This window comes from Muntiacus reevesi, chromosome 1 (genome assembly GCF_963930625.1).
Source record: "Muntiacus reevesi chromosome 1, mMunRee1.1, whole genome shotgun sequence".
NCBI classification, from domain to species: domain Eukaryota; kingdom Metazoa; phylum Chordata; class Mammalia; order Artiodactyla; family Cervidae; genus Muntiacus; species Muntiacus reevesi.
In genome coordinates this window covers 51,056,773-51,080,867 of record NC_089249.1, presented here as the reverse complement: position 1 = coordinate 51,080,867, position 24,095 = coordinate 51,056,773, and the positions used below count along the sequence as shown (strand labels likewise).

The window sequence follows — 24,095 nt, the reverse complement described above, 5'->3', positions numbered from 1 at the left end:
CAATTTGAGCTATTTGACATTTATTTCATTAATAGTATATCTCTTTTCCTGTAGTAAGTTTGTGATACTTCCTTAACATTAAATTTGGTTCTTATTTATACTAAGACCTGCTTCAAAGTTCACTGATCTGTTTATTTAATAGATGTTATTTTGTAGGGCAAGTCTTCCCTCTTCAGTCTTTTTTTTTTTCTAAGTGTTCTTAGCAATCATGCCTCACTATTTTGCCCAATGAACAATAGGATTATTATATCAAGTTGCTTTGGCTGGTGGACATGTGGGTGGTTTCTCCATGTACAAGTTTTCACATGGACAAATGTTTTCATTTCTCTTGGGTGTATATCTAGGAGTGGAATTGCTGGATCATATGGTAACTCACTTCCCTCGTAGCTCAGTTGGTAAAGAATCTGCCTGCAAAAAAAAAGAATCTGCCTGTAATGCAGATTCCTGGGTCAGGAAGATCCCCTGGAGAAGGAAATGGCAACCCACTCCAGTAGTGTTGCCTGGAGAATCCCATGGACAGAGGAGTCTGGCGGGCTACAGTCCATGGGGTTGCAAGAGTTGGACACGATTTAGCAACAAGAGAGAGAATAGTTAACTCTCCAGGGGATCTTCCTGCCCCAGGGATCAAACCCATGTCTCTTACATCTCCTATATTGTTCTTGCCTGGAAAATTCCAGGGACAGAGGAGCCTGGTAGGCTACATGTAGTCCATGGGATCTCAAAGAGCCAGACACGACTGAGCAACTGAACGCACATGGTAACTCTATGTTTAGCTTTTTGAAAATCTGCCAAGCAGCCCGAAGTGCTCCCACCATTTCATATCCCTGCCAGCAGTGAGTGTTCCAGTTTCTGCACTTCCTCATCAACAGCTGGTATCTCAATCTTTCTTATTGCCGTCATTCTAGTGGGTGTGACGTGGTGTCTCACTGATTTGCAATGATAACTAATGATGACTATGTCAGCATCAAGTGCTTATCAACTGTTTGTGCAGCTTTTTAAGAAAATGGCCATGTTCAATTGGGTTTTCGTCTCATCTATTGGGTTAGAAGAGTTCTTTATATATTCTGGATATTAACCCTTTGTCAGATATATGGTTTATAAATATTTTCTCCCATTCTATTCTCTTTTCATTTTCCTGATGGTGTCATTTGAAACACAAGAAAAATTTTTTTTTTTTTACTTTTAAATGATTCATCTATTATTTAGGACATGCAGCAAGGCAAATGGAATCTAAGTTCCCTGACCAGGGATCAAATCCATTCCCCCCTGCAGTGGAATCGCAGAGTCCTAACTCCTGGACTACCAGCGAATTCTCAAAAGTTTTTAATTTCAACAAAATCCAATTAATTTTTCTATTATCATTTATGCTTTTGGTGTCATATCTAAAAAAACACTGTCTAACCCAAGGTCACAAAGATTTACTTCTATATTTTCTTCAAAGTGTTTTATAGTTTCAACTCTTTAATGTAGGTCTATATCCTATTTTGAGTTAATTTTTTGTATGATGTGAGACCAGGGCCCAACTTCAGCCATTTGCATAAAACTATCCCATTGAGATGTGCTCTAAGCATAAAGCACACACTGAATTCTAGAGACTTAGAATTACTAACATGCTTGAAGGAATCGAGTTGAAGATTCAAAGGCGAGAGGAAGAACAGAGACTACCAAAATAACCTGGAAAGATTAACAAATTGACAAAACAGCTTCTGGAAATGGTGGGAAAAGCACAAAAAGCTCAACCCTGACTCCCTCCAACAATGATAGCAATTATCATTAGTATTAATATCTCCAGTGTTGTTCCAAGGGCACTGCAATCGTTTTACATGTATTTTCCCTTTTCATCGGCACATAGCCCAGTGAGGTGAGGACCATCATTTGTCTCCATCAGGGAACTCAGCTTGTCCACGGTCACCAAGCCGGTGAGCAGGAAAGCCAGGCTTAGACACCACTCAGTTCAAAGTCCATATTTTTATTCACTGCAGATTTTTGGGGGGCTTCCCTGGTGGCTCAGTGGTAAAGAATCCGCCTGCCAATGCAGAAGACACAGGTTTGATCCCTGGGTCGGGAAGATCCCTTGGAGTAGGAAAGGGCAACCCACTCTAGTATTCTTGCCTGGGAAATCCCATGAACAGAGGAGTGTGGTAGGCTACAGTCCATGGGGTCGCAATAGAGTCAGACACGACTAAGCAACTTTCACTTCTCTTCATAGATTCTTGCAAGAATGCAACAAGAATGCAAACAAGAAAAGCATTTTCCTACAGCCTGACCTAAATTTTAGACAGTTGGAGGGATGAGCAGAGCTGAGAATGGAGGAGGGCTATCTCTGCCCCAAACTGATAGCTTATGTCATACACCACACCTGCGGTTAGCTGCTTTGCTCTGAAAGCTCTCCTCTTACATTGAGGCCCAAACCCTGCCCCCCACCCCTGGCCTTCAGAGGCAGCTCCCACGAAGTCTGGCAGCATGCACAGCCCAGCTGCACGATAAGACAAGACAGGAGGAGCGACCAGGGAGCAAAGCCAGCCTGGTGACGCCCCACAGCTCCCTCAGTGACGTCCGTCCGCTGCAGACACCATCCCCCTAGGGGCTCAGGGCTCAGCAAGGAGGCCTCTGTTTAGGACCAGCTCCTGGAGCTCCAATAGCGCTGCCCTTCTAGAGACTTCTGCAATCGGAGGTGCCCAAGCCTCTGGCCAAGGCAGCAGACCAGCCAGCCTTCGGTCCTGGGCTGGAAGAGAGCAGGGGCCTCGCATCAGGAGGCTCAGCACTCTGGCTGGCTGACGTGTACAACATGTATGAGGCAGGCGCTGTGAACGTGCAGGGCTATTTATGCCCCAGCAGATTGCTGTCAGCAGGCAGGAGGTGAGGGGTGAGGCTGCAGGGAGTTGTGAAATCTAGACACAATCCTGCTGGGACCTTGCTGAGGGCTGGGGGCCCTTCAGCCTGCAGGACCTAAAGCTGGCTCCGCTGTGAGTTCACAGAAGCTGTGGGAAGAAGAGGCGCTCCCATGACCCTGACATCCAGACAGGAGCCAGAGCGCCAGGACCACCACATGACCCTCACAACCCGGATCGCAGTGCACTATTCGCCACCTGCTTGGAAGTGGTACTGCCCATGGTGGATACCCTGCTAAAGTGTAAGGATGTCACTTTGCCAAGGAAAATCTTCTCACCGCTCCCCAGGGCTCTCAGGATAAAGTCTAAGTTCCTTACAGGCCCTGCCCCATCTGCCCCACCCCCAACCCACCAGCCTCACCTCCCACCGTCTGGCCACCTCCGAGGACCCTTCAGTCCTGGACTGAGCCCTCTGCTGCCTCTCTGAAGGCAGACTGCTTAGTAATCCTGGTGTGTCTAATTTAGCAGCTCAGTGACCATGGGTTCAGTTACTGAACCTCAGATTCACAGGTTTTTATGAGGATAAAATGAGTTAATGTAGCAGGACGGTGGCCATGGAAGTCAGAATCCGCTAAGGAGTGTGTAACAACTCACCTGCCGAATCAACTAGCCCTGAAAATGGATGGCGCTGGAGCGTCGAAAGAAAAAAAAAAAAAAATGAGTTAATGTATAGAAAGTGTCCGGCACAGCACTTCGCATGAAAAAAACCGCTGTGAGGGTATATGCTATTGTTACTATGATCACGTGCACTCTTAGTCACTCAGCCGTGTTCAACTCTATTGTGATCCCATGGACTGTAGCCCACCAGGGCTATCCATGGGATTCTGTCCATGGGATTCTCCAGGCAAGAATCCTGGAGTGGGTAGCCGTTCTTTCCTCCATGAGATCTTGCCAACACAGGGACTGGATTCCCGTCTCCCTGCAGGCGGGTTCTTTACCAGCTGAGCCACCAGGGAAGCCCTATTATTACAATTATTTGTATTCAAATAGGTTTCAATTATTTGTATTCAAATAGGTTTACTTTTTGACTTCCCTGGTGGCTCAGACGGTAAAGCATCTGCCTACAATGCAGGAGACCTGGGTTCAATCCCTGGATCGGGAAGATCCCCTGAAGAAGGAAATGGCAATCCACTCCAGTACTCTTGCCTGGAAAATCCCATGGACAGAGGAACTTGGTAGGCTATAATCCATGGAGTCATAAAGAGCCGGACATGACTGAGTGACTTCACTTTCACTTTTCAGGTTTACTTTTTACATGATCACATTCACTGATAGGTTACGACCTCTGGATTTAACATTATGTATATAAAGGTTTTCCTCAGTCTGAGATTAGAAAAATATCCAGCAGGCTTGACATTTAAAGGAGTCTGTGGGAGAGTGAAAAAGTTGGCTTAAAACTCAACATTCAGAAAACTAAGATCTTGGAATCTGGTCCCATCACTTCAAGGCAAATAGATGGGGAAACAATGGAAATGGTGACAGGCTTTATTTTCTTGGGCTCCAACATCACTGCAGATGATGACTGCAGCCGTGAAATTAAAGATGCTTGCTCCTTCGGAGAAAAGCTATGACCAATCTGAAAGTGAAAAGTATTAGTCACTCAGTTGTGTCCACCTCTTTGTGACCCCATGGACTGTAGGCCACCAGGCTCCTCTGTCCATGGAATTCTCCAGGCAAGAATACTGGAGTGGGTTGCCATTTCCTTCTCCAGGGGATCTTCCCAAGCCAGGGATCAAACATGGCTTTCCCACACTGCAGACAGACTCTTTACCCACTGAGCCACCAGGGAAGCCCTAGACAGCATATTAAAAAGCAGAGACATTACTTTGCCAACAAAGGTCCATTTAGTCAAAGCTGTGGTTTTCCCAGTCGTCATGTATGGATGTGAGAGTTGGACTACAAAGAAAGCTGAGCACTGAAGAATTGATGCTTTTGAACTGTGGTATTGGAGAAGACTCTTGAGAGTCCCTTGGACTGCAAGGAGATCCAGCCAGTCCATCCTAAAGGAAATCAGTTCTGAATATTCATTGTAAGGACTGATGCTGAAGCTGAAACTCCAATACTTAGGCCACCTGATGTGAAGAACTGACTCATTTGCAAAGCCCCTGATGCTGGAAAAGATTGAAGGTGGGAAGAGAAGGGGACAACAGAGAATGAGATGGTTGGATGGCATCACTGACTTGATGGACATAAGTTTGAGTAAGCTCTGGGAGTTGGTGACGAACAGGGAAGCCTGGCGTGCTGCAATCCATGGGGTCGTAAAGAGTTGGACACGACTGAACTGAATGAACTGTAGGGAGTCCATTGCCGTACGGATCACCCCGCTCCAGCACTCCCTCACTGCGCTCCTTCTAAGTTAATTCAAGATGTTTTTAAAGGGGAGGCCTGCCTGTGTCTATTGTGTGCAAGGGCCAGGGAAGGAAGAACGCATGGCCCTTTGGGAAATGGATGACAAGTAGCTATTGCTTCCTGTGTGAAGCCATGGGGCCTAGGCAGGTTACCCTGCTTCATAAACTTACAATGAGTCCCCTACACACAAACCTTCAGGCTGTGAACTTTCAAACATGAGAATGTGCGTTCACACGTCCAGTCACATAAGTTAGTTCACGTGTCTGGCGTACCTTTCAACGTCCTGTCCTGTAAGATCAAAAGTGTTTATTTTTGTGTTTGTTTTTTATGTAGTTTTTGTGTGAGAAGTATTATAAACCTATTACAGGACAGCTGCCTGTGTTAGTTGGGTCTCTAGGCTCACTTTTTTGAACTTAACAAACACGCTCTTGGAGGAGATCGGGCGCGTTCAGGGTGTTATGGCCATGGAACACTCTTGGAATGGGACTCGTTCCTATGTCAGGAACTTACTGTAAACAGCTTTGTTTGTCTGTAATTTGTTGACCCTGAAGGAGTTCACGGTCCAATGAGAGAACAGGCCAGTCAGCAGACCAAAGGTATCATCAAAGGCCTCCAGGGCAGGGGGGGGGGCGGGCGCCAACATCCTTGCTGGGAGGAGGTTCAGTGGGTGGTGGCGAGTCGGGGTACAGAGAACATTCTCAACGCAGGGACAGAAAGTGCCATCCTGATTCCACAAACACTTGCCAGCGTCTCCTGCCACCTCTGTCCACAGGCCCCAGGGCACAGCGCTGGGAGGAGGTAGAGAGGTGGAGACCAGCCAGAGGCCAGGGCAGAGAACTGGACCAAGGCAGCAAACCCAGCTTCTCTCCCAGTTCCAAGACTAAACTAGTCAGATAGTCTCTAGGAAGTGACTTCACTGCTCTGCGTTCATTGCCCATCCTTACAACACAGCCTCAGCTTGTGTCCTGAGGCAGCTGTGCAAATTCTATTCGATCACACATGTGCAAACATTCTGCCCTGTACAAGGTAAATATTTGATGCCCTTGGGCACTTTCTGCTGCTAATTGGAGACTGGAGTTGTTTCTGCCTGGGGGCCGTGTATGGGTTCAGCCTGGCTGCTTTCCCTAGGACTCAGGTCTGAAGCAGGGGCAGCACCACAGGGACCCAGACCCCCATGTGTACACCCGCTCCCGTGTCCTGAGCCTCCACTCCTGGTTCTTCCAGTCTTGTTGTTGACCCACATTAGGACTCTCCTCCGGCACCTTTAACCGGACAGAGCAGGGCTCCTTCCCCCACAGGAAGGGCCCAGGCTCCGCCCCCGACAGGTTTTAGCAGCAGGGCTATCTTTGGTGCAGGGCTCTCTCCTTCCCTCTCTGTTCTACTATCTGCACAAATTAAGGGTGAAAGGGTATGAGCCTAAGGGTGAAAGGTCACGAGCCTCTTCCACCCAGATCTCAACTCCTCTCCACACCACTAGCGCCCTGTGAGCAGCGTCCTCCAGTGGGCAGCAGTGGCTTCTTCAGCCCTGGAGAGTCTGGAGGCCTGAAGACCACTGCCGAGGGCAGCCCCCACCTCCCGCCCCCACAGTCCAGGGCAGAGGGCTCCTTTAGGGGAAGGGCGCTTGGGGGGGCATTTGTGAAATCTGAGTTCTGGTTTCAGTGTTGGCGAGTCGTGTGACCTTGGACAGTCCCCCTGGCCTCTCTGGTCCTCAGTTTCTTCATTAGAAAGACGAGAGGGTGGGGCATAGGGCTGAAACAGATGCCCTGTTGGCAGACAGAAGTGTGCATCTTTTGAGGCCTTAACGTGAGGCCAGCACTTCCCTCAGAAGCATCTCTTGCCATGTCCACCCCTGAAGGCGTGTGTGTTTGTGTTCTTTGCTGCTCCCCCGTCCGGGCGCTTGGGACGGGGGCCTGGGGCCTCCAGCCTCGTGGGCACCATTAGAGAAGAAAACACATCCCTAGCCACCAACAGGAAGGGTTAAGTACAGAACCAGATCTGGTTGGGTTAGCTTGCCTCTGGAGCCCAACCTTAACCCGAGATGCTGTGAAGAGTTGCTGAGCTTCCCAAGGCTGGTGGTCCTCCCAGCAAAAGAAATCCCTCAGCCTTTTCCCTGCACTTGCGAGCAGGCTGGGCATGGCAGCCCACTCCAGTACTCTTGCCTGGAGAATCCCATGGACAGAGGAGCCTGGTGGGCTACAGTCCATAGGGTCGCAAAGAGTTGGACATGACTGAAGCGACTTAGCACGCACGCAGGCGAGCAGGCTGGGCTGGCTTTAAGGGGCTGCTCAGAAGGACCCCCCCTTGATAAAAAAAAAAAGAGAAAGGCCCTGTGCTTGGCTGAAGGACATCGCCATCTTGAAATTCTTAATACACTTTGTACCAGGGGTCCCTCGGGGTTACATGAACACCACTTAAACAGTCCACTAGCCTCTCCCCCTAGGAAGCCGTTTCCCAAGGCAGGGCTCTGTGACCCCTCCAGACGAAGGACATTCTGGAGGACTCTTCTCGTCCTTCATGATCCATCCGAGACGGCCTTTAAGTCCACAAGAGTCCTCCAGGCTCCCCAGAGGGGTGGTCCTCTGCTTTCCCGCTTCGCTCCTCTCTCCCTCGTGGCGCCCACCCCCCTCTGTAACCCGGCCCAGGCTCCCCACCTCCAAGCCACACCCTCTGTACTCTGGCTTCCTCAAAACAGAGAGATGCTCGATACACTTGTTGACGGAGGAAAGCAAACAAAGCTATCTTCTCAGGACAGGGCACAGGGCACTGCACACAGTGGGCGCTCAACCAGTGCTGCTGACTCACACGCTGAGCAGGCTGGGGCACCCCACTCCATGGCCATGCCCATCCTCAACCAGGGCATCACACAAATCGGACCGTCATTCTCTCCCCTTCCAACCTGGTGAGGATGGGTAACCCTAGGGCGGCAGAGCTGATATATGGGGTTTCCTCGTGCAGAGTTGGAAGACTTACTCCCTCCCCATTCCTGGGGTCCCAGTTCCTAAATGCCCTACAGGAAGGAGTGTTAAGAACCCCCAACACTGGAGCCTCCCCGGTGTCCAGCCAGTGGCTAAGACTCCCAGTGCCGGGGCCCCGGGTTCCATCCCCGGTCAGGGAACTAGATCCCTCATGCTGCAATGAAGGTCAAAGGTCCCGAGTGCTGCAACTAAGACCCAACACAGCCAAATAAATAAATAAAAATAAATATTAAGATAAGAACCCCCAACACTTGCAAAGCCCTTTAAAGCTTGCAACCTGCTTTCATTAACTTTCTCCTCAAACTGTCCTTTGGTGGTTTAGATGCTAGGTCATGTCCAACTCTTGTGACCCCATGGACTGTAGCCTGCCAGGCTCCTCTGTCCATGGGATTCTCCAGGCAATACTGAAGTGGGTTGCCATTTCTTTCTCCAGGGGATCTTCCCAATCCAGGGATCAAACCCACCTTTCCTGCACTTCAGGTGTTTCTTTACCAACTGAGCCACCAGGGAAGCCCAAACTGTCCTTTAAGTCAAGTTCAGTTCAGTTCAATTCAGTCACTCAGTCACATCTGACTCTTTGCGACCCCATGAACCGCAGGACACCAGGCCTCCCTGTCCATCACCAACTCCCAGAGTCCACCCAAACCCATGTCCATTGAGTTGGTGTTGCCATCCAACCATCTCATGCTCTGTCGTCCCCTTCTCCTCCCACCCTCAATCTTTCCCAGCATCAGGATCATTTCCAATGACTCAGCTCTTCCAATCAGGCGGCCAAAGTATTGGAGTTTCAGCTTCAACATCAGTCCTTCCAATGAACACCAAGGACTGATTTCCTTTAGGATGGACTTGTTGGATCTCCTTGCAGTCCAAGGGACTCTCAAGAGTCTTCTCCAACACCACAGTTCAAAAGCATCGATTCTTCGGCGCTCAGCTTTCTTTATAGTCCAACTCTCACATCCATACATGACCACTGGAAAAATTATAGCCTTGACTAGATGGACCTTTGTTGGCCAAGAAATGTCTCTGCTTTTTAACATGCTGTCTAGGTTGGTCATAACTTTCCTTCCAAGGAGTAAGTCAAGACAAACAATTAAATATCAACTGTGGGGTTCTTGTTCTAACATTTTTCTCTTTTACTGTGTGTGTTCCTTGAGGAGGAACTTGTAAATACAGACAGAACCCAAAGAATAAGGATATCTCAATCTGAGCACCCAGCAAAGATGCTGTTAACATTTCAGTTCGAATCTCATGAGATTCATCTCCACACATGAAATATACCTTTCAAAACAGGATGACACTGTCACTGCTTTGTCGTCTTATTACTCCCAGTTGTATAGGAGGCTAACAGAGGTCACTGGTCCCACAAATGCTGGGGGCAATGCTGGAGCCTGATTCCGGTGTCCTGACTCTGAGGCCGGTGTCCTTATCTCTGAACCCAGCTGCTCCTCAGACTCCAAAGGGGCAGGAAGGGCTGATGGTCCTAGGAACGGAGCCCCAGCGAAGAAGGGTTTGCTCTGACCGGGCTTGGGGAAAAGACCTTGAAGCCGCCCCGGTGTCCCACAGCTCAGCACAGGCTGCTCAGAGCTCCCACCTCCACACATCTGGACTTTGCCCAGCAGTAAACAGCTCCAGGGATACGGGGTCAGCTGTCAGGTGGGGCCCGGAGGGAGTAGGTGCCCGGTGGCAGGTACTGGCCCCAGAGGGCAGCTGGAGATCTGTTTGATGGCCTGGGAGGGCTCGTCTCTTTGTATTTTTAGAAAAAGTGAGGGCACAGCAGTGACCCAGCAACTGCCTCACTGCCTGCACATCACCCTGGGCAGTGGAAAGGGGCTTGAAGCCTGGGTCCCGGCTGGTGGTGAAGGGCAGGACCAGTCGCCCGCCTGCCTTTCCTCCCTCCTTCCTTCCATTCTCCCTCCCTTCCTCAGCACACACTGCTGGCCAGATACTCAGTTGGGCACTAGAGGCAAGATTTACTCAGGGCTCTGGTCTTCCACTGCGGTCCACGGGGCCACAGAGTCGGACATGACTGAAGCGGCTTAGCACACACACGCACTGGCCTTCCACGAAGGTGGTAAAAGAACAAGAGCTGACCAGAGGCTTACAGAACTTCCCAACGCAGGTTCAATCCCTGGTCAGGGAAGCAAGATCCCACATACTGTGGAGTGACTCAGCCTGAGTGCCACAACTAAAGAGCCTGCAAGCCGCAGCTGAGACCCAAGGCAGCCAATAGATATTTAAAAAAATAAAAAAGGGCATGGTTTCCTCATCGGCAGTAAGAGTCTTTGTAAAAATAAATAAATAACGTTAACAGCAGGAATTCCAGCATCAGACAGTTCTTATTGTTGATCAGTCACTAAGTTGTGTCAGAATCTTTGTGACCCCATGGTCTGCAGCACACCGGCCCCTCTATGCTTCACTGTCTCCCGGAATTTGTTCAAACTCATGTCCATTGAGTCGGCAATGCTATCCAACCATCTCATCTCCTGTAACCCTCTTCTCCTGCTCTCAATCTTTTCCAGCATCAGGGTCTTTTCCAACGAGTTAGCTCTCTGCATCAGGTGGCCAAAGTACTGGAGCTTCAGCTTCAGCATCAGTCCTTCCAATGAATATTCAGGGTTGATTTCCTTTAGGATTCACTGGTTTGATCTCCTTGCTGTCCAAGGGACTCTCAAGAGTCTTCTCCAGCACCAGAGTTCTTCAGCACTCAGGCTTCCTTAGGGTCCAGCTCTCATATCCATACATGACTACTGGAAAAACCGTAGCTTTGACTATACAGACCTTTGTCGGCAAAATGATATCTCAGCTTTTTAATATGCTGTGTAGCTTTGTCATAGCTTTCCTTCCAAGAAGCCAGCATCTTTTAATTTTGTGGCCGCAGTCACCAACTGCAGTGATTTGGGAGCCCAAGAAAATAAAATCTGTCACTGCTTCCTCTTTTTCCAGACAGACCAGGGTTCAAATCTCGACTCCCCTGTCTCTTAGCTGTGTGACCTCAGGCAAGTTGCTTAATTTCTCTAAACCTGCATGTCCCCTCTTAAGGTCTATGAGAAGGAATTGAGATAACACATAAACATGCTTAGAAGAGGGCCTGGAATGTGATAAGAGCTGGAGAAATGCAGTTATGGAAAGAGAGGCTGAACATGTTAAGTGTTCTGGAGCTTGGGCTGTCCTGCATGGGCAACGTCCCCAATGGGTCATTCCCAAGGAGCCCGAGGGGTTGGGTGAGGATGGGCCTGGGGCTTCCATGGCCCTTTAGCCGAGGGTTTGACCGAGTTCAGCAGCGGCTCATTCATTTAATCACACACTAGCTCCTCACAACAAAAGCGCTGGGGGGCTGGCATCCTCTCGTTTCGCCAAAGAGGAGGCTGGGAAGCAGAGGGTCTCGCGAGCTGCCTGAGGTCACTGGGGGAAGAGACGGCAGCCCTGGCTCCAAGTGCAGAACCGCCCATCCCCTGACCTTCATCTCTTTCAGACCCTGGTCCACGACACCAGAGCCTCTGCTCAGGCTGCAGGAGCTGGGGCTGGGAACTGTGATCCTAAGGAGGGAAGATGGCTCAGCTCTGCTGGGCCTGGAGGGAGAGGTGATGATTCCTGGGGCTGGGGCAGTTAGGCACTGGGCCCAAGAGGGCATATGACTCAGAGATGGCTGATTTTTTTTTTTTTTTTTTTTTCTTTTTTTACTTTTTGGCCACGCTGTGCAGCCTCTAAGGGATTTTAGTTTCCCTGACCACTGATGGAACCCTCGCTCCCTGCAGTGGAAGCATAGAGTCTTAACGGCTGGACCACCAAAGAAGTCCCAGGGCTGGCTGACCTTGAGGGCCGTGTGCACTGGCTTTGATTCACGGGCACCCAGTGCCCACTCTCTGGGTCTCACCCGCCTGGAGTGGCAGCTGGGTACAGCATTGAGAACAATAGCATCTCCTGCCCTGCGCCTGCCTGTCCGGGGCCGGAACCAGGCACAGTTCACCCCAGAGACAGTGGACACACACACACTCACACACACACACACACACAGAGGCTGTGAAGTCATACCAGGGCCGCGTCAGGAGTGGGCATGCCCGTGGAAGATGACCACCTCCTGTCCCCGCAGAGAGCTCCATGTGGGAGGTCCAGGGAGCGCTGCTCGGTGGTCCTGCCTCCTCAGCCCCTTCTGAATGAACACAGGGGTGACAGAGCCCTCATTCTGTCATTCAGTGCGCTGGGCTAGGCGCCGATTTCTGGGACACAGCAGTGAGCAAGACAGATATGTCCTTGTTCCCGTGAAGCTTATCTACTGGGGTGGGACTAAAAGGCCCTGCTCTCTCCCTTTCTGCTTCCCCCTTTAGGCACTTGATTCTCTATTAAACCTTGTCATGTTAGGGGATGCGGGGAGCAGGGGTATATGAGAGAGGCAGGGATCTCTGGACATGCCAGGTTGCTGAGGACATGTTGGATCTTGGCAGGCTCTGCTTATGGCTGGGTGGGGTGGGAAATTCACCACCTTCCCTTTTCCCATCTCCGTGTCAGATATGATCTCCCGATGAGGTCTGCTCCCCTGGATGGCGGCCAGGGACTGTCGGCACAGCCCTCGCGGCTTCTAACTGCCTGAGGTTCCAAGGAAATAATTCTCACCTTCTGCAAACGTATCATCCAGTGGGAAGGTACAAAATTAAGGTGCACCATCATGTGGAATGTTGATATCTTGCTTTATGACTTTTTAAAATTGGAGGATAGCAGCTTTACAATGTTGTGTTGGTTTCTGCTGTACAACATGAATTAGCCATATTGAAGCCACGTGAAGCCCATATATATATACAGGTGGTTTATAATGGCTTCCCAGGTGGTGCTAGTGGTGAAGAATCCATCTGCCAATGCAGGAGATACAAGAGGTGTGGGTTCCACCCCTGGGTTGGGAAGATTCTCTGGAGAAGGAAATGGCAACCCACTCCAGGGTTCTTGCCTGGAGAATCCCATGGACAGAGGAGCCTGGTGGGCTACGGTCCATGGAGTCAAAGAGTCAGACACAACTGAGGGATTGAGCACACACACTCACACATATATATGTATGTAAATATACCTCCCCTCCCTCCTGAGCCTTCATCCCCCTTCCCATTACTCTAGGTGAAGTAAGTCAGAAAGAGAAAAACAAATACTGTATATTGATGCACATATATGGAATCTACAAAATGGTACTGATGAACCTACTTGCTTTATGATTAATTGTTCTGAGAGTTGTTTTCACTTACCTGTGTGCCGTCTCCCATCTGGACTCAGGTTCCACCACAAAATCTAAGGTTCTACAAAACCAAGAAAGGTTCTGTAAACGTTTGAGTGAAGACATGAAGACAGTCTGAGGGTGATCAGGTCAGGCTTTATAAACAGGGTGGGCAGCACCTGGCACTGGGAACTGGGGTTGGTTGTCTGTGCTGCCAGCTGGAGCCAAACGCAGGGTTGGGTTTACTCCCTGTTCCGTGAGAAGAGCTGGGAAGATTCCCTCTGCATCCTTCAGACTAGGGTACACCTCTGAGGGGTTTCAAGGTTCTAAAGACTATAATGGGCTTCCCAGGTGGCTCAATGGTAAAGAACCCATCTGCCAATGCAGGAGACGCAAGTGACGTGGGTTCAAACCCTAAATCTGGAAGATTCCCTGGAGGAGGGCTTGACAACCTACTCCAGTATTCTTGCCTGGAAAATTCCATGGACAGAGGACCTGGTGGACCACAGTCCATACAGTCACAAAGAGTCAGACAGGACTGAGCGACCAAGCATGCATGCAAAGACTATAGTGGTTAAGGACACAGGCTCTAGAGCCTGTCTGGGTTCAAATCCCAACTCTTAAGATCAACAGCTGGGTGATCCCAGTGCAAAAAGTACTGAACTGTTCTGAGCCTCACCCATCTTGTCTGTAAAATGGGTGTTGTTAAAAGAATTCAGGGACACTCAACGGAAGGAAGGGTCTAGCATAGAGCTTAGACGGTGGCAGGCATGTGAAGCGCCAGCTTCAGTGTGGTAGCGTGCAGTAGATGGACGGCACTCACACTTTAGCCATGTCTGGAGGCTTGTGAAAACACAGATGGCTGGGTTCCAGCCTGCATCTCTGACTCAGAAGGTCTAGGGTGGTGTCTGAGAATCTGCGTTTCCAACAAGTGCCCAGGTGCTGCTGCTTCAGAGACCACACTTTCAGAACCAAAGGTGTGTAACAGAAAAGAGAATTCAGGTGTAGGGTTCTGGAGCTAGGACTGTCCCTTATTACCTGGTGACTTTGGGCAGCTAATCTCTGAGCCTCAGTATCTTCACGTGTAAAACGAGTCTGTTAATACCCACTTCACAAGAATTCCCTGGCAGTCCAGTGATTAGGACTCCGGGCTTTCATTGCCAAGGGCCCAAATCCAATCCCTGGTCAGGGAACTAAGATCCTGCAAGTCGCTTGGTGTGGCCAAAAAAAAGAGAAAAACCCACTTCATGGGGGTCATGCCGGTATACGGCATTCTCAGTATTCACTAGTTATCATTGTTTAAATTCTGGCCAGCGTGTTGGTCCTAGAAGGACGGGGCAGGGTTACCATGAGCAGTGGTGGGTCAGGCGGGCTTGGGGAGTGCTGCTAAGAACCCCAAAGCCGGGAGCTTTGTGCCGGTCTCGAAGCCCCAGAGCAACGTGCTTATTCGGAAAGAACTCCTGCTGCATTTCTTTGGAAGTTTCTGTGTGGCAAATCCACATAGAACCTTGGCGGGGTGGGGGAGTAATTTGGCTGCACTGGGTCTGAGTTGCGGCACGTGAGATCTGGTCCCCCGGCCAAGGATCGAACCCCGGCCTCCTGCATTGGGAACTCCGAGCCATACCCACTGAAGCGCTAGGAAGTCCCTCTAACCCCGCTTTTGTCAGCGAGTCAGCTCACCCCAGCGGGATCAGCCGCCCTCCGGCCCGGCCGCGCGGTGCGCTGCCGCCCCCTGGCGGACGAGGAGGCGCTGCACACCCTCCCGGGGCGGTCTCTGAGCGGCCCGAGTCCGGAGTGCCGGCAGCAAGGCCAGCGGGCACCTGGGGGAGGGCTGGCGCCTCGCAAGGCTGTGCCCCCGGCCTGAGAGGAGACTTCTGGACCAGTTGGGTGTTATTACGGGAACAGCCCGCGGACACCCCACCCGCGGTGGATTACAGACTGTTGACTTTTAAGGGCGAGACCCACTGTGCTTGGCACAGCAAGGCAGCAGGCTGAGTGCCGGCCCCAGACACAGGCCTCGGGGATCTAGGCCTGTGCGGGCTTTGGCCTGAAGGCCAGTGGCAGCGGCCAGCCTGAGTCATTGGTTCCCGGAGGCCAGGAAAAAGGGCTGCCCCTGGGCCGGGGGCTTCAGTTTGATGTTCACTGTCCAAGCACCATGCCCCTCACCCAGCAGTTCTTGGGTCTGCAACACCACCTTCAGAGATCCCTTCTTTTTTTTTGCCTTTTCTGGAAAAATTCCTTGAAGTAAATCCTTCATATAAAAAAGATCAATGCTGTCATCATTTATTGTGCATTTAATGTGGGCAAGCCACTGAGCAGGGCACCCAGGAACATGGGAGATGCATTCCCCCCAGGAAAGCAAGCACTTGGAGGGGCCTCCTGGAGAAGAGGGTCTAAGAAGGGAGGGCTGACCTGGGGGTGGGGTTGGGGGGTGGGCACCGGGAAGAAAAGCCTTCAGTCCTGGAGGGAGTAGAGCTGGCGGAAGGGTGGGGTGTGTTCAGGCTCGGTGAGTCATGTGGTGTGGCCCAGGAGGGAGGGCGAGTCTCGGCCCCTCCCGGGAGGGAGGGCTGGAGAGGGAGGTGGGAGCCAGTCGGCAGGGGGTGGGGGTGGGGGAGTTGGGTCTGCACAGCAGGGAACCCAGGGTAGGTGGGCTTGTCTGAGAAGCTCCCGCCCTGAAAGAGGCTCCCCGGGGTGAAGAGAAAGGTTTCTGATGGGATGGGCGTGTGTGAGTGTTAAGTGTTCTGACTCTTGGCGACCCTAGCGACCTCATGGACTGGAGCCCGCCAGGCTTCTCTGTCCATGGGCTTTGGCAGCGATACTGGAGTGGGTTGCCATACCCTCCTCCAGGGGATTTTCCCCATCCAGGGACCAAACCCACGTCTCTTACATCTCCTGCATTGGCAGGTGGGTTCTTTACCCCTAGTGCCACCTGGGAAGCCCGCCTTGGGTGCCGAACCATTACAAAGATGGGTGTGAGGGGCTGCTGAGATGACAAAAGGGAATCTAGAAGTGTGGGCGGGGCCTGGCCAAGTCAGAACCCAGCACTCAGATGCCTCTCCGCCCACAGGTGGGAGTGTGGGCCTGTGTGGGAGGGACTTCCCTCTCATCTCCTTGCTCTAACTAAGGCTTCAGTCTTCAAAGCACATTCACCCAGGTTATCTCATTGATCTTTTGGATAGCCCTCTGAGCTAACCAGGGGCTATTTTTCCCATTTTACATATGGAGAAGCTGGGGCCTGGGTGAGAGAGAATTATAAATTCTGCTTTATATTAATTATTGGCCTCCTGGAGTCCATACTTCTTTTTCTGAAAATAACGTATTTACTTTTGGTTGTGCTGGGTCTCCAGTTGCATTGAGCAGGGGGCTACTCTTTGTTGCGGTGAGTGGACTTATCATTGCGGTGGCTTCTCTTGTGGAGTACAGGCTCTAAGTACACAGGCTTCAAGAGTTGGGATCCACGGGCTTCAGTTGCTCCAAAGCAGATGGAATCTTCCAGATTTGGGATGGAACCCATGTCCCCTGGGTTGGCAGGCAGATTCTTATCCACTGTACCACCAGGGAAGTCTTGCATACTGTGTTTTAATTTTTGCTGTTGTTGTTTTATGATAGCTCAAACACTCAGAGGGATCAAAACCCAAAACATCCAGATGAAAGTTTTGTCAACCCTATTCTCCCAGCTGCCCGGGTCACCTCTTAGCAGTGTGAACTCTAGCCTTTTGATTATGGGTGTTGGGCCCTTTCTGCAGGGGCTCAGGACACAGCCGTGCTGTGACCAGGGGAGCCCAAGGCAAGTGTCGCCCCTGGGGGGGTATTATACTTCCCCTAAGTGTACATTCGGTCTTCTTTCATCTGAAGCCACATGAGTCTATCTTTAGATCCTAAACTCCTTGGAGGCTGGGAGTCTATCTTCTGGGAGGCTGAAGTGTAGGAGTTACAATTACAGGCTCTGGCAAATAGAGAACTGGCATAAAACCTGTGTTGCCAAACCTTGAACAAGTTACCTAGGCTCTCAGAGACCCTCTGTTTCTTTCAACCACAATAATCACAGGTTCAATCCCTGGGTGGGGAAGATACCCTGGAGAAGGAAATGGCAACCCAATCCAGTATTCTTGTCTGGAGAATCCCATGGACAAAGGAGCCTGGCAGGCTACATACAGTCCATGGGGTCGCAGAGTCAGACACGACTGAGCGACTGACAGACCAACCTAAGGGTGCCCTGACCAACTGCATTGGACTGTGTGAGGACTGAGTAAGATGACTCATGTCCTGTGTTTAGCTGATTCAGGCACAAGGTCCGTAATCTGTAAGAGGAAACTTGTTGTCATCCCCAGTTCCGGGGCCTACTGTGCATGCCCACAGTAGGACAGACCCAGGCACCTTTTCACACTTAACCCTGATAGAGGCTGAGGGCTCACAGGTGATAGGGTCTACATGGGGGCTCATTGTTAAGATGGCTCATTATGTTGACCTTGCAAACAAAGAATAAATCACAGTGATCCTTGAGACTGACGAAATTGCCCAAATGGCAGACTGTTATCTCGCTGGCGCCTATCTTCTCAAAGCTGCGAGACCACCAGATTCCAGACCTCCGGCTACATGGCCATCCCTTCGGAGAATTTTTCATTGGCGGGGTATAAGGACTCTGACAGAAAGGGAGGACGCTGGTTCTCCTTAAGACTCAGTCACCCTCTCTTTTCCCTCTAATAATTTTCCCTTTTCTTGCCTGACTGCCCGGATTGCTCTTTTTTTTCCTGCACTCGCCTTACAGCACCTCATTAAAGGTGAGCTGGCATAGTAGGTCGCCCCAATCCACACACCTGAAGGAATCACTCTTCCTGGGCTAGGATTCGCCTTTCCCTTTTTTGAAACCAGCCTGGCTCTTTGCCATCTCCTGCCAGGTGGCTTTTCTGGGTAGTCAGGCATCTTGAGGCCAACAGCCCACGGCTCCTCTGGGCCTGTTGTGTCTGATGCCCTGTGTTATAGCTGATCCACAGGGAAACTGCATGTGGCTTTTCTCAGGGTCGACTTGCTCAATGGAGGGCCGTCCCTGCCCTGGAGCTGCCTAGAGTGAGTGACTTCCGGCCTCTGACCCTGACCTGGTGCCCAGCCACCTGAACTCTGCCTCTTGGAGGGTAAATCCCCGCCCCCTGAGACTCCACTCAGAGAAGGGACTTCCCCGCACCTAGACCACCCTGGCTTGGAAAGGACACAAGAAATCACCTATCCTGTAGACTGTGCATTATTATTTTATCAAGGCTTTATGGACAGTTCAGTTCAGTCACTCAGTTGTGTCCGACTCTTTGTGACCCCATGGACTGTAGCCTGCCAGGCTCCTCTGTCCATGGGATTCTCTAGGCAAGAATACTGGAGTAGATTGCCATTTCCTTCTCCAGGGGATCTTCCCAACCCAGGAATCGAACCCAGGTCTCCTGCATTGCAGGCAAATTGTTTACCAACTGAGCTATGAGGGAAGCCCACCCAGGTGCTGGGTCAATAAACAACTGCAAAATTGTGTTTACTTTTCTGCTCAAAAAGGCATTCCTTTCCTATCCAACCCAAGTTTCCTCAAGAAACAAAAGTACAGGCCAGCAAGGATTAAAGGATAAATAACCGTCTGGAGGAACAATGGAGCAGTCCACGGTTTCAAGGGTTGGAACCCACACCAGCCTGGGGAGCTGGACTTGGCGAGCGGGCTGGGGACACGGCAGTCTGAAACGGACCGAGGGTAGGGCGAGGAAGAGTGCGCGCCCGGCTGTGCCCGCCGGCGGCGGCGGCGGCGTGGGGGCCCGCGACCCGGGGCGGGGGTCTAACCACCCCCGCTCTCCACACCCACGTGCCCTTGCCGCCGAGAACGCCGGGCCCCCACTTCGTGTCCGCAGAACCGGCCTGGGTGCTCAGACGGCGCGGTGGGCAGGCTGGGGGCCGCGCATCTCTGAGGAGACCCCGGGGTCTGGGGGGCCTGTCTGGAGGAACAGAGCGGGCGCGAGGGCGGAGGTGAGGGGGGCTGAGACAGACGCTGAGGGGCCGGGTTCCCTGTGATACAGACCTCAGAAGGGAAAAACGAGACTCGGAGAACTCTTTCCGTCTCACTCGGACGCCTCCCGAAAGGCATTTGCCGCCCCCACCCCCGGTTGAGGGTGTGGAAACTGATGCCCAAAGTGGGAGGTCCAGAGCCGGGGCGGGGGGCGCGCAGAGCGCCTAGGCCCCGGCCCCCGCTCAGAGAAGCCAGATAAATGCAGGGGCCACGGGCGCCCTCGCCCACCGCGCCGCCTCCTCAGACTCCTAGGCGCAGGAGGGGCAAGGAGGGGCCAGGCCCGGCGGCGAGGGCGCGGGCAGAGGAACTGAAGTGACTCAGGCCGGTGCGCGCAGGCCGGGCCTTTGTTCCAGGACGCCCGGCCTTAAAGGACCAGCGCCCGGGGCAGGCGCGCGCCCTGCGGCCGTCCCCGCCCACCGGCCGCGGGGCGGGGAGGGGGAGGGGGGAACGGGTCGCTCCTGGGCTCCCGGCTGTCAACAAAAGGGGGGCATCCATCAGGATTCGGGGGTTCATCCAATCGGATCCTCAGGCCATAGGGAGGGCCCCCTCTGGTCATTTCAGCCATCCCTCTGCCTCAGGGCAAGGCTGCATCTAAACCGTCCAGAGGAATTTAAGAAAAGCCTTCCCCCGCTTTGGGGGATTCCCCAGTGGTTCAGAGGGTAAAGCATCTGCCCGCAATGCGGGAGACCCGGGTCCAATCCCTGGGTCGGGAAGATCCCCTGGAGAAGGAAATGGCAACCCACCCCAGTACTCTTTTACTCCTGGAAAATCCCACGGGTGGAGAAGCCTGGTACATGGGGCCACAAAGAGTTGGACATGACTGTCACGGGGACCCCTTTCTAGGCAGCGCCTCCCTGGGTCTCTCAGCCTTCTGTCCTCTAACCACAGTCCCTACCCTGCAGGGTGACCGGCCCACCCAAGTCAGCATTGGGTCATTTCTACCCCTGTTTCACACCTTTGGTGGGTTTTAGGTCAGCCGAGGCAGACCTGTGAACCGGCTCCCATCCTAGCCTCCGTGGGTCCAGGTATCACACCAACCCTGCCTTGTCAGTGGATTCCTCGGGGAGAAACACCAACCTGCACCCTCCCCCCCAGCGCCCCCACCCCTGCTGCTCAAACTGCTCCTTCGGACCGAGCGCCACCATGTGGCCCTTTCAACGTGTCTCCCCCGCTCTGGGCCCGTATTAGGCCATGCATCCATCCCCAGCGCCATCCTAAATGAATCGCCCCCAAACGCACTCCAGTTCTTTTGAGTGACTGCAGTTGCCTGCAGCATCCAGTTTGCCCCCTGACCCCACAGCCCTGCTTGTGACCCTCTCTTTCAGAGTAAGTGGCTTCCTGAGAATAAAACTTCATCTTAATATTTCAAAAGCAAATCAGATGTAAATTTCGCATCAATAAATTCTAGCTAAAAAGTAATAACAAACAAATGAAGAGCTTTTGACCGGCCTGCATTGCTGTGTGCATACATGCATGCTCACAGACGTGTGTGTGTGATGGGCCAGATATGACAACTGGGGTGTGTCCCCGAGCAGGGCTGCGTCTCCAGGGGTCCCCACGAGGTCGAGTTGGAGCAGGACCCACGAGCGCGCAGCTCCCATTCCATCTGTGGCACTCTGCACCCCGCCTTGGGTCCCACATCGTTCTGGGAGGAGAGATGCCTTTTCCTTTCCCACCCAGCCTCAGAACTCCTTGTCCTGTCTTCTGCGACCCTCTCCTCTCAGGGGAAAACAGAGGTGGCGCAAGTGGTAAGGAACCCACCTGCCAATGCAGAAGAGTCAGGTTCAATCCCTGGGCTGAGAAGATCCCCTAGAGGAGGGATTAGCAACTCCACTCCAGTATTCTTGCCTGGAGAATCCCATGGAGAGAGGATCCTGGGGGGCTTAAGTCCATGCGGTCACAAAGAGTCAGACACAACTGAAGCGACTTAGCACACCCCTTCCCAGCCTCTCAACCACTTCCCTTCCGGAGCCTTCCCGGTAAGCCTGTATTTTGTCCTCAACAGCCTGGGAGCCCCAGCCCAGGGAGGAGCCAACCCATCAACCTGAACCGTTATGCCACCAAGAAGAGCCTGGCGGAGAGCTTGCTGGACATGGCACTCTTCATGTCCAACACTGCGCAGCTGAAAGTGGTGCTAGATCAGGGTCCGTCCTCCCATCACTACTCCGCCCTCGTCACCCTCCTTAGCATCTCTCTGCTCCTGCAGGCGGTCATTGGAATCCTCCTCGTGGTCATGGGTGAGGAGCCCTGGTCTGGAGCTGGCCTCGGGGGGGTGGATGGGAAGGAAACTCCCGAATGCCTCCCTGCCACAGTCATACACTCACCTGCTATTAGCCCTTCAAGTGCCCAAGTAACAATGACACAGTGCGGGTAGGCACCCTGACCTACCTCCTGGCATCCCATCTAGTAGCCAGTACAATGCCTGGTAAATGACTGTGCTCAAACTCGTAGCAGCATTTCTTAGAGCGTGCATGCCCCGCTCTGAGAAGACCCAGTGTAAGTTTCCAAAGTCGGCTCTATTGAGTACTGACCCCACATGGGTGTGGGTGGCGTGGACACCCCACATGGTCAGTGAGGGAGAAGATATTTCAGCACACTGGCCACCAACTCCTGATCTCTGAGGGGCTGTGGTGGGGGAAGCTCCAGGCTGTCCCCACCTGGACAGGCTGTCCCCCCACCCCCCAGGCCCTCATTTGCTTCTCCCTCTTCTCCACAGCTGGACTGAACCTCAACGTGGTAGAAAGGCAGTGGCGACTCAACCAGCTCAACAATGCGGCCACCGCCTTGATCTTTATCATTGTCATCATCAACATCCTCATCACGGCCTTCGGGGCACAAAACACTGGGCTCCAGGCTGCCAGGACCCCTCTCTGAACACGGCCTGGAGCCCAGGTGAGGGAAGATGGGAGGTGCCCAGGTGGCCCTTCTCACCTTTGCGGGTTTGGGCTGAGAGAGATGCTTGCCGGGCAGAAGGGGAAGAATGTAGACCTGGGGCAGGGATAAGGTCCTGGAGCGGAGCATGGGCTGGGACTCACCAAAGTCCTCTGTGCTCTGTCCTCCTAGGCTGAGCTTCTCTGCAGCCCGGGAGGGTGGAGGCTGCGGTTAGTGGGGGAAGAGGGAGACTCGGGTGTTCTTGACAGAGTCAACAGGACCACAGGGAGCCAGCCGTCAGCACAGAGCCTCAGGTCCTGCTTCAGGTTCGGATCCGAACCCTTAGCTGCACCCTGGGAAGGCGCCAGGGGGACTGTATGACACTTGGGCCTGAGGTGCTGGTCTGGCCTGGCCTTCTCTTCATTTCTTTGCTTCCCCTACAGGTGCTGGGCCTGGAACTGCTTCCTTCTCTCCCCCTTGATCTGCCAGGCTGAAGGGCACAGCATACAGCTTCAGGGAGAGCTCCTAGACTCGGAGGTCAGTGTAGACATCCCTGCTTACTACCCTTGGCACCGGAACAAAGACGGGCTCTTCTCCGGACTTAAGTGGAGTCATCTTGGCCTGGAGTCTTGAGCTCAGACTCCAGTACCACCCACCTGTCTCCTGGGCCTTGGCGTGCCTACGGAAGGCTGGGTCTGCCCAGCTTAAGGACTTTGCTTCTGACCCCACCCTGTTCCTTCCCTCTGCTCCAGCCTGTTTTCTCTTTTCTGTAGGATGGAATGATTTCTCTCCATAAAGCTTTCCGCAGATCCACCGTGAGTCAATATTTGTGTCTTCGATTGTGAAGGTTCAAGCACCTGGGAGGGCTGCTGGCTGTCTCCATCTGTGTCTTGGAAATGGCTCAAGGGAGCAACCCCAAGCCTGGAGGGGGAAAAGGCTTTTAAGTCACTCCCTATCCTCTGGGTTCTGCTCTGAGTCAGGTTTCCCTGCCTAGGATAATTACCATCTGCTGCATTAGCAGCAGACCAGTCCGCTCTGGGTACTTTTTGAGAACCTCCAATTGGCTGCCCCTGGGCTTCGCTGGTGGCTCCAACAGTAAAGAATCTGCCTGCAATGCAGGGGACCAGGGTTCTATCCCTGGGTCAGGAAGATCCCCTGGAGAAGGGCATGGCAACCCACTCCAGTATTCTTACCTGGAGAATCCCATGGACAGAGGAGCCTGGCGGGCTACAGTCCACGGGGCCACAAAGGGTTGGACATGACTGAGTGACTAACAACAAATTGGCCGCCCCAGCTTTCACAGCAGCACCCTCTTGGTGCTTAAGGACTACAAACTAATTTCAATCTCTGCCTAGATCAGATATGACCAGGATGGTACCTTTGTACTGTAATGCATCAACAGGGCACGCCCAGCTCAAACACAGATACTTTTCGATTGTCTGCTCTCTTAGAATAAGCCACACCTCAGTTCCTCATCCAACCTTCCTGTGTCCACCAGCGTTTTTCAACTGAAGCGGGTTTCTCCAACCCGCATGAATCAATTGCACAAAAAATGCTCCTCAGACAGGAACATCGTGGTCCCGTTCCTGAGTAAACCACAGTGCAGGGAAGGCTGCCCCCTCCAACACACAGACAGACAGGTGATGAAGGGTAATATGGAGCATCCTTGGCATGTCCACCAGAGGCCTCAGAACTTAGGGATGGCCACGTGAGCCTGGGCCCTCTGCCCAGCCTCTCCCACCCCGATGGGCAACAGGAAGACACAAGGGCATTTTGTTTTC

At 52.5% G+C, this 24,095-nt stretch overlaps 1 protein-coding gene and 1 long non-coding RNA gene across 3 annotated transcripts in view; one reads left to right on the top strand and one right to left on the bottom strand.

Annotated features, from left to right (window-relative positions):
- The window catches only part of LOC136160226 (uncharacterized), a 54,398-nt gene extending 39,191 nt beyond the window's left edge, over positions 1–15,207 (bottom strand). For both annotated transcript variants that reach the window (XR_010661583.1, XR_010661582.1), the window contains exons 1-2: positions 15,090–15,207; positions 13,441–13,491 (exon numbers count right to left, since the gene is read on the bottom strand). This is a non-coding gene — a long non-coding RNA (uncharacterized lncRNA). The remainder of the gene's footprint in view (positions 1–13,440; positions 13,492–15,089) is intronic.
- Positions 1–23,076, top strand: part of NINJ2 (ninjurin 2) — a 74,247-nt gene extending 51,171 nt beyond the window's left edge. Inside the window, exons 2-4 of the mRNA XM_065923598.1 lie at positions 21,449–21,680; positions 22,160–22,335; positions 22,758–23,076. Of these exons, the coding sequence (XP_065779670.1) occupies positions 21,449–21,680; positions 22,160–22,317 (390 nt within the window). The 3' untranslated portion in view covers positions 22,318–22,335; positions 22,758–23,076. The remainder of the gene's footprint in view (positions 1–21,448; positions 21,681–22,159; positions 22,336–22,757) is intronic.
- The last annotated feature ends 1,019 nt before the right edge of the window (positions 23,077–24,095 follow it).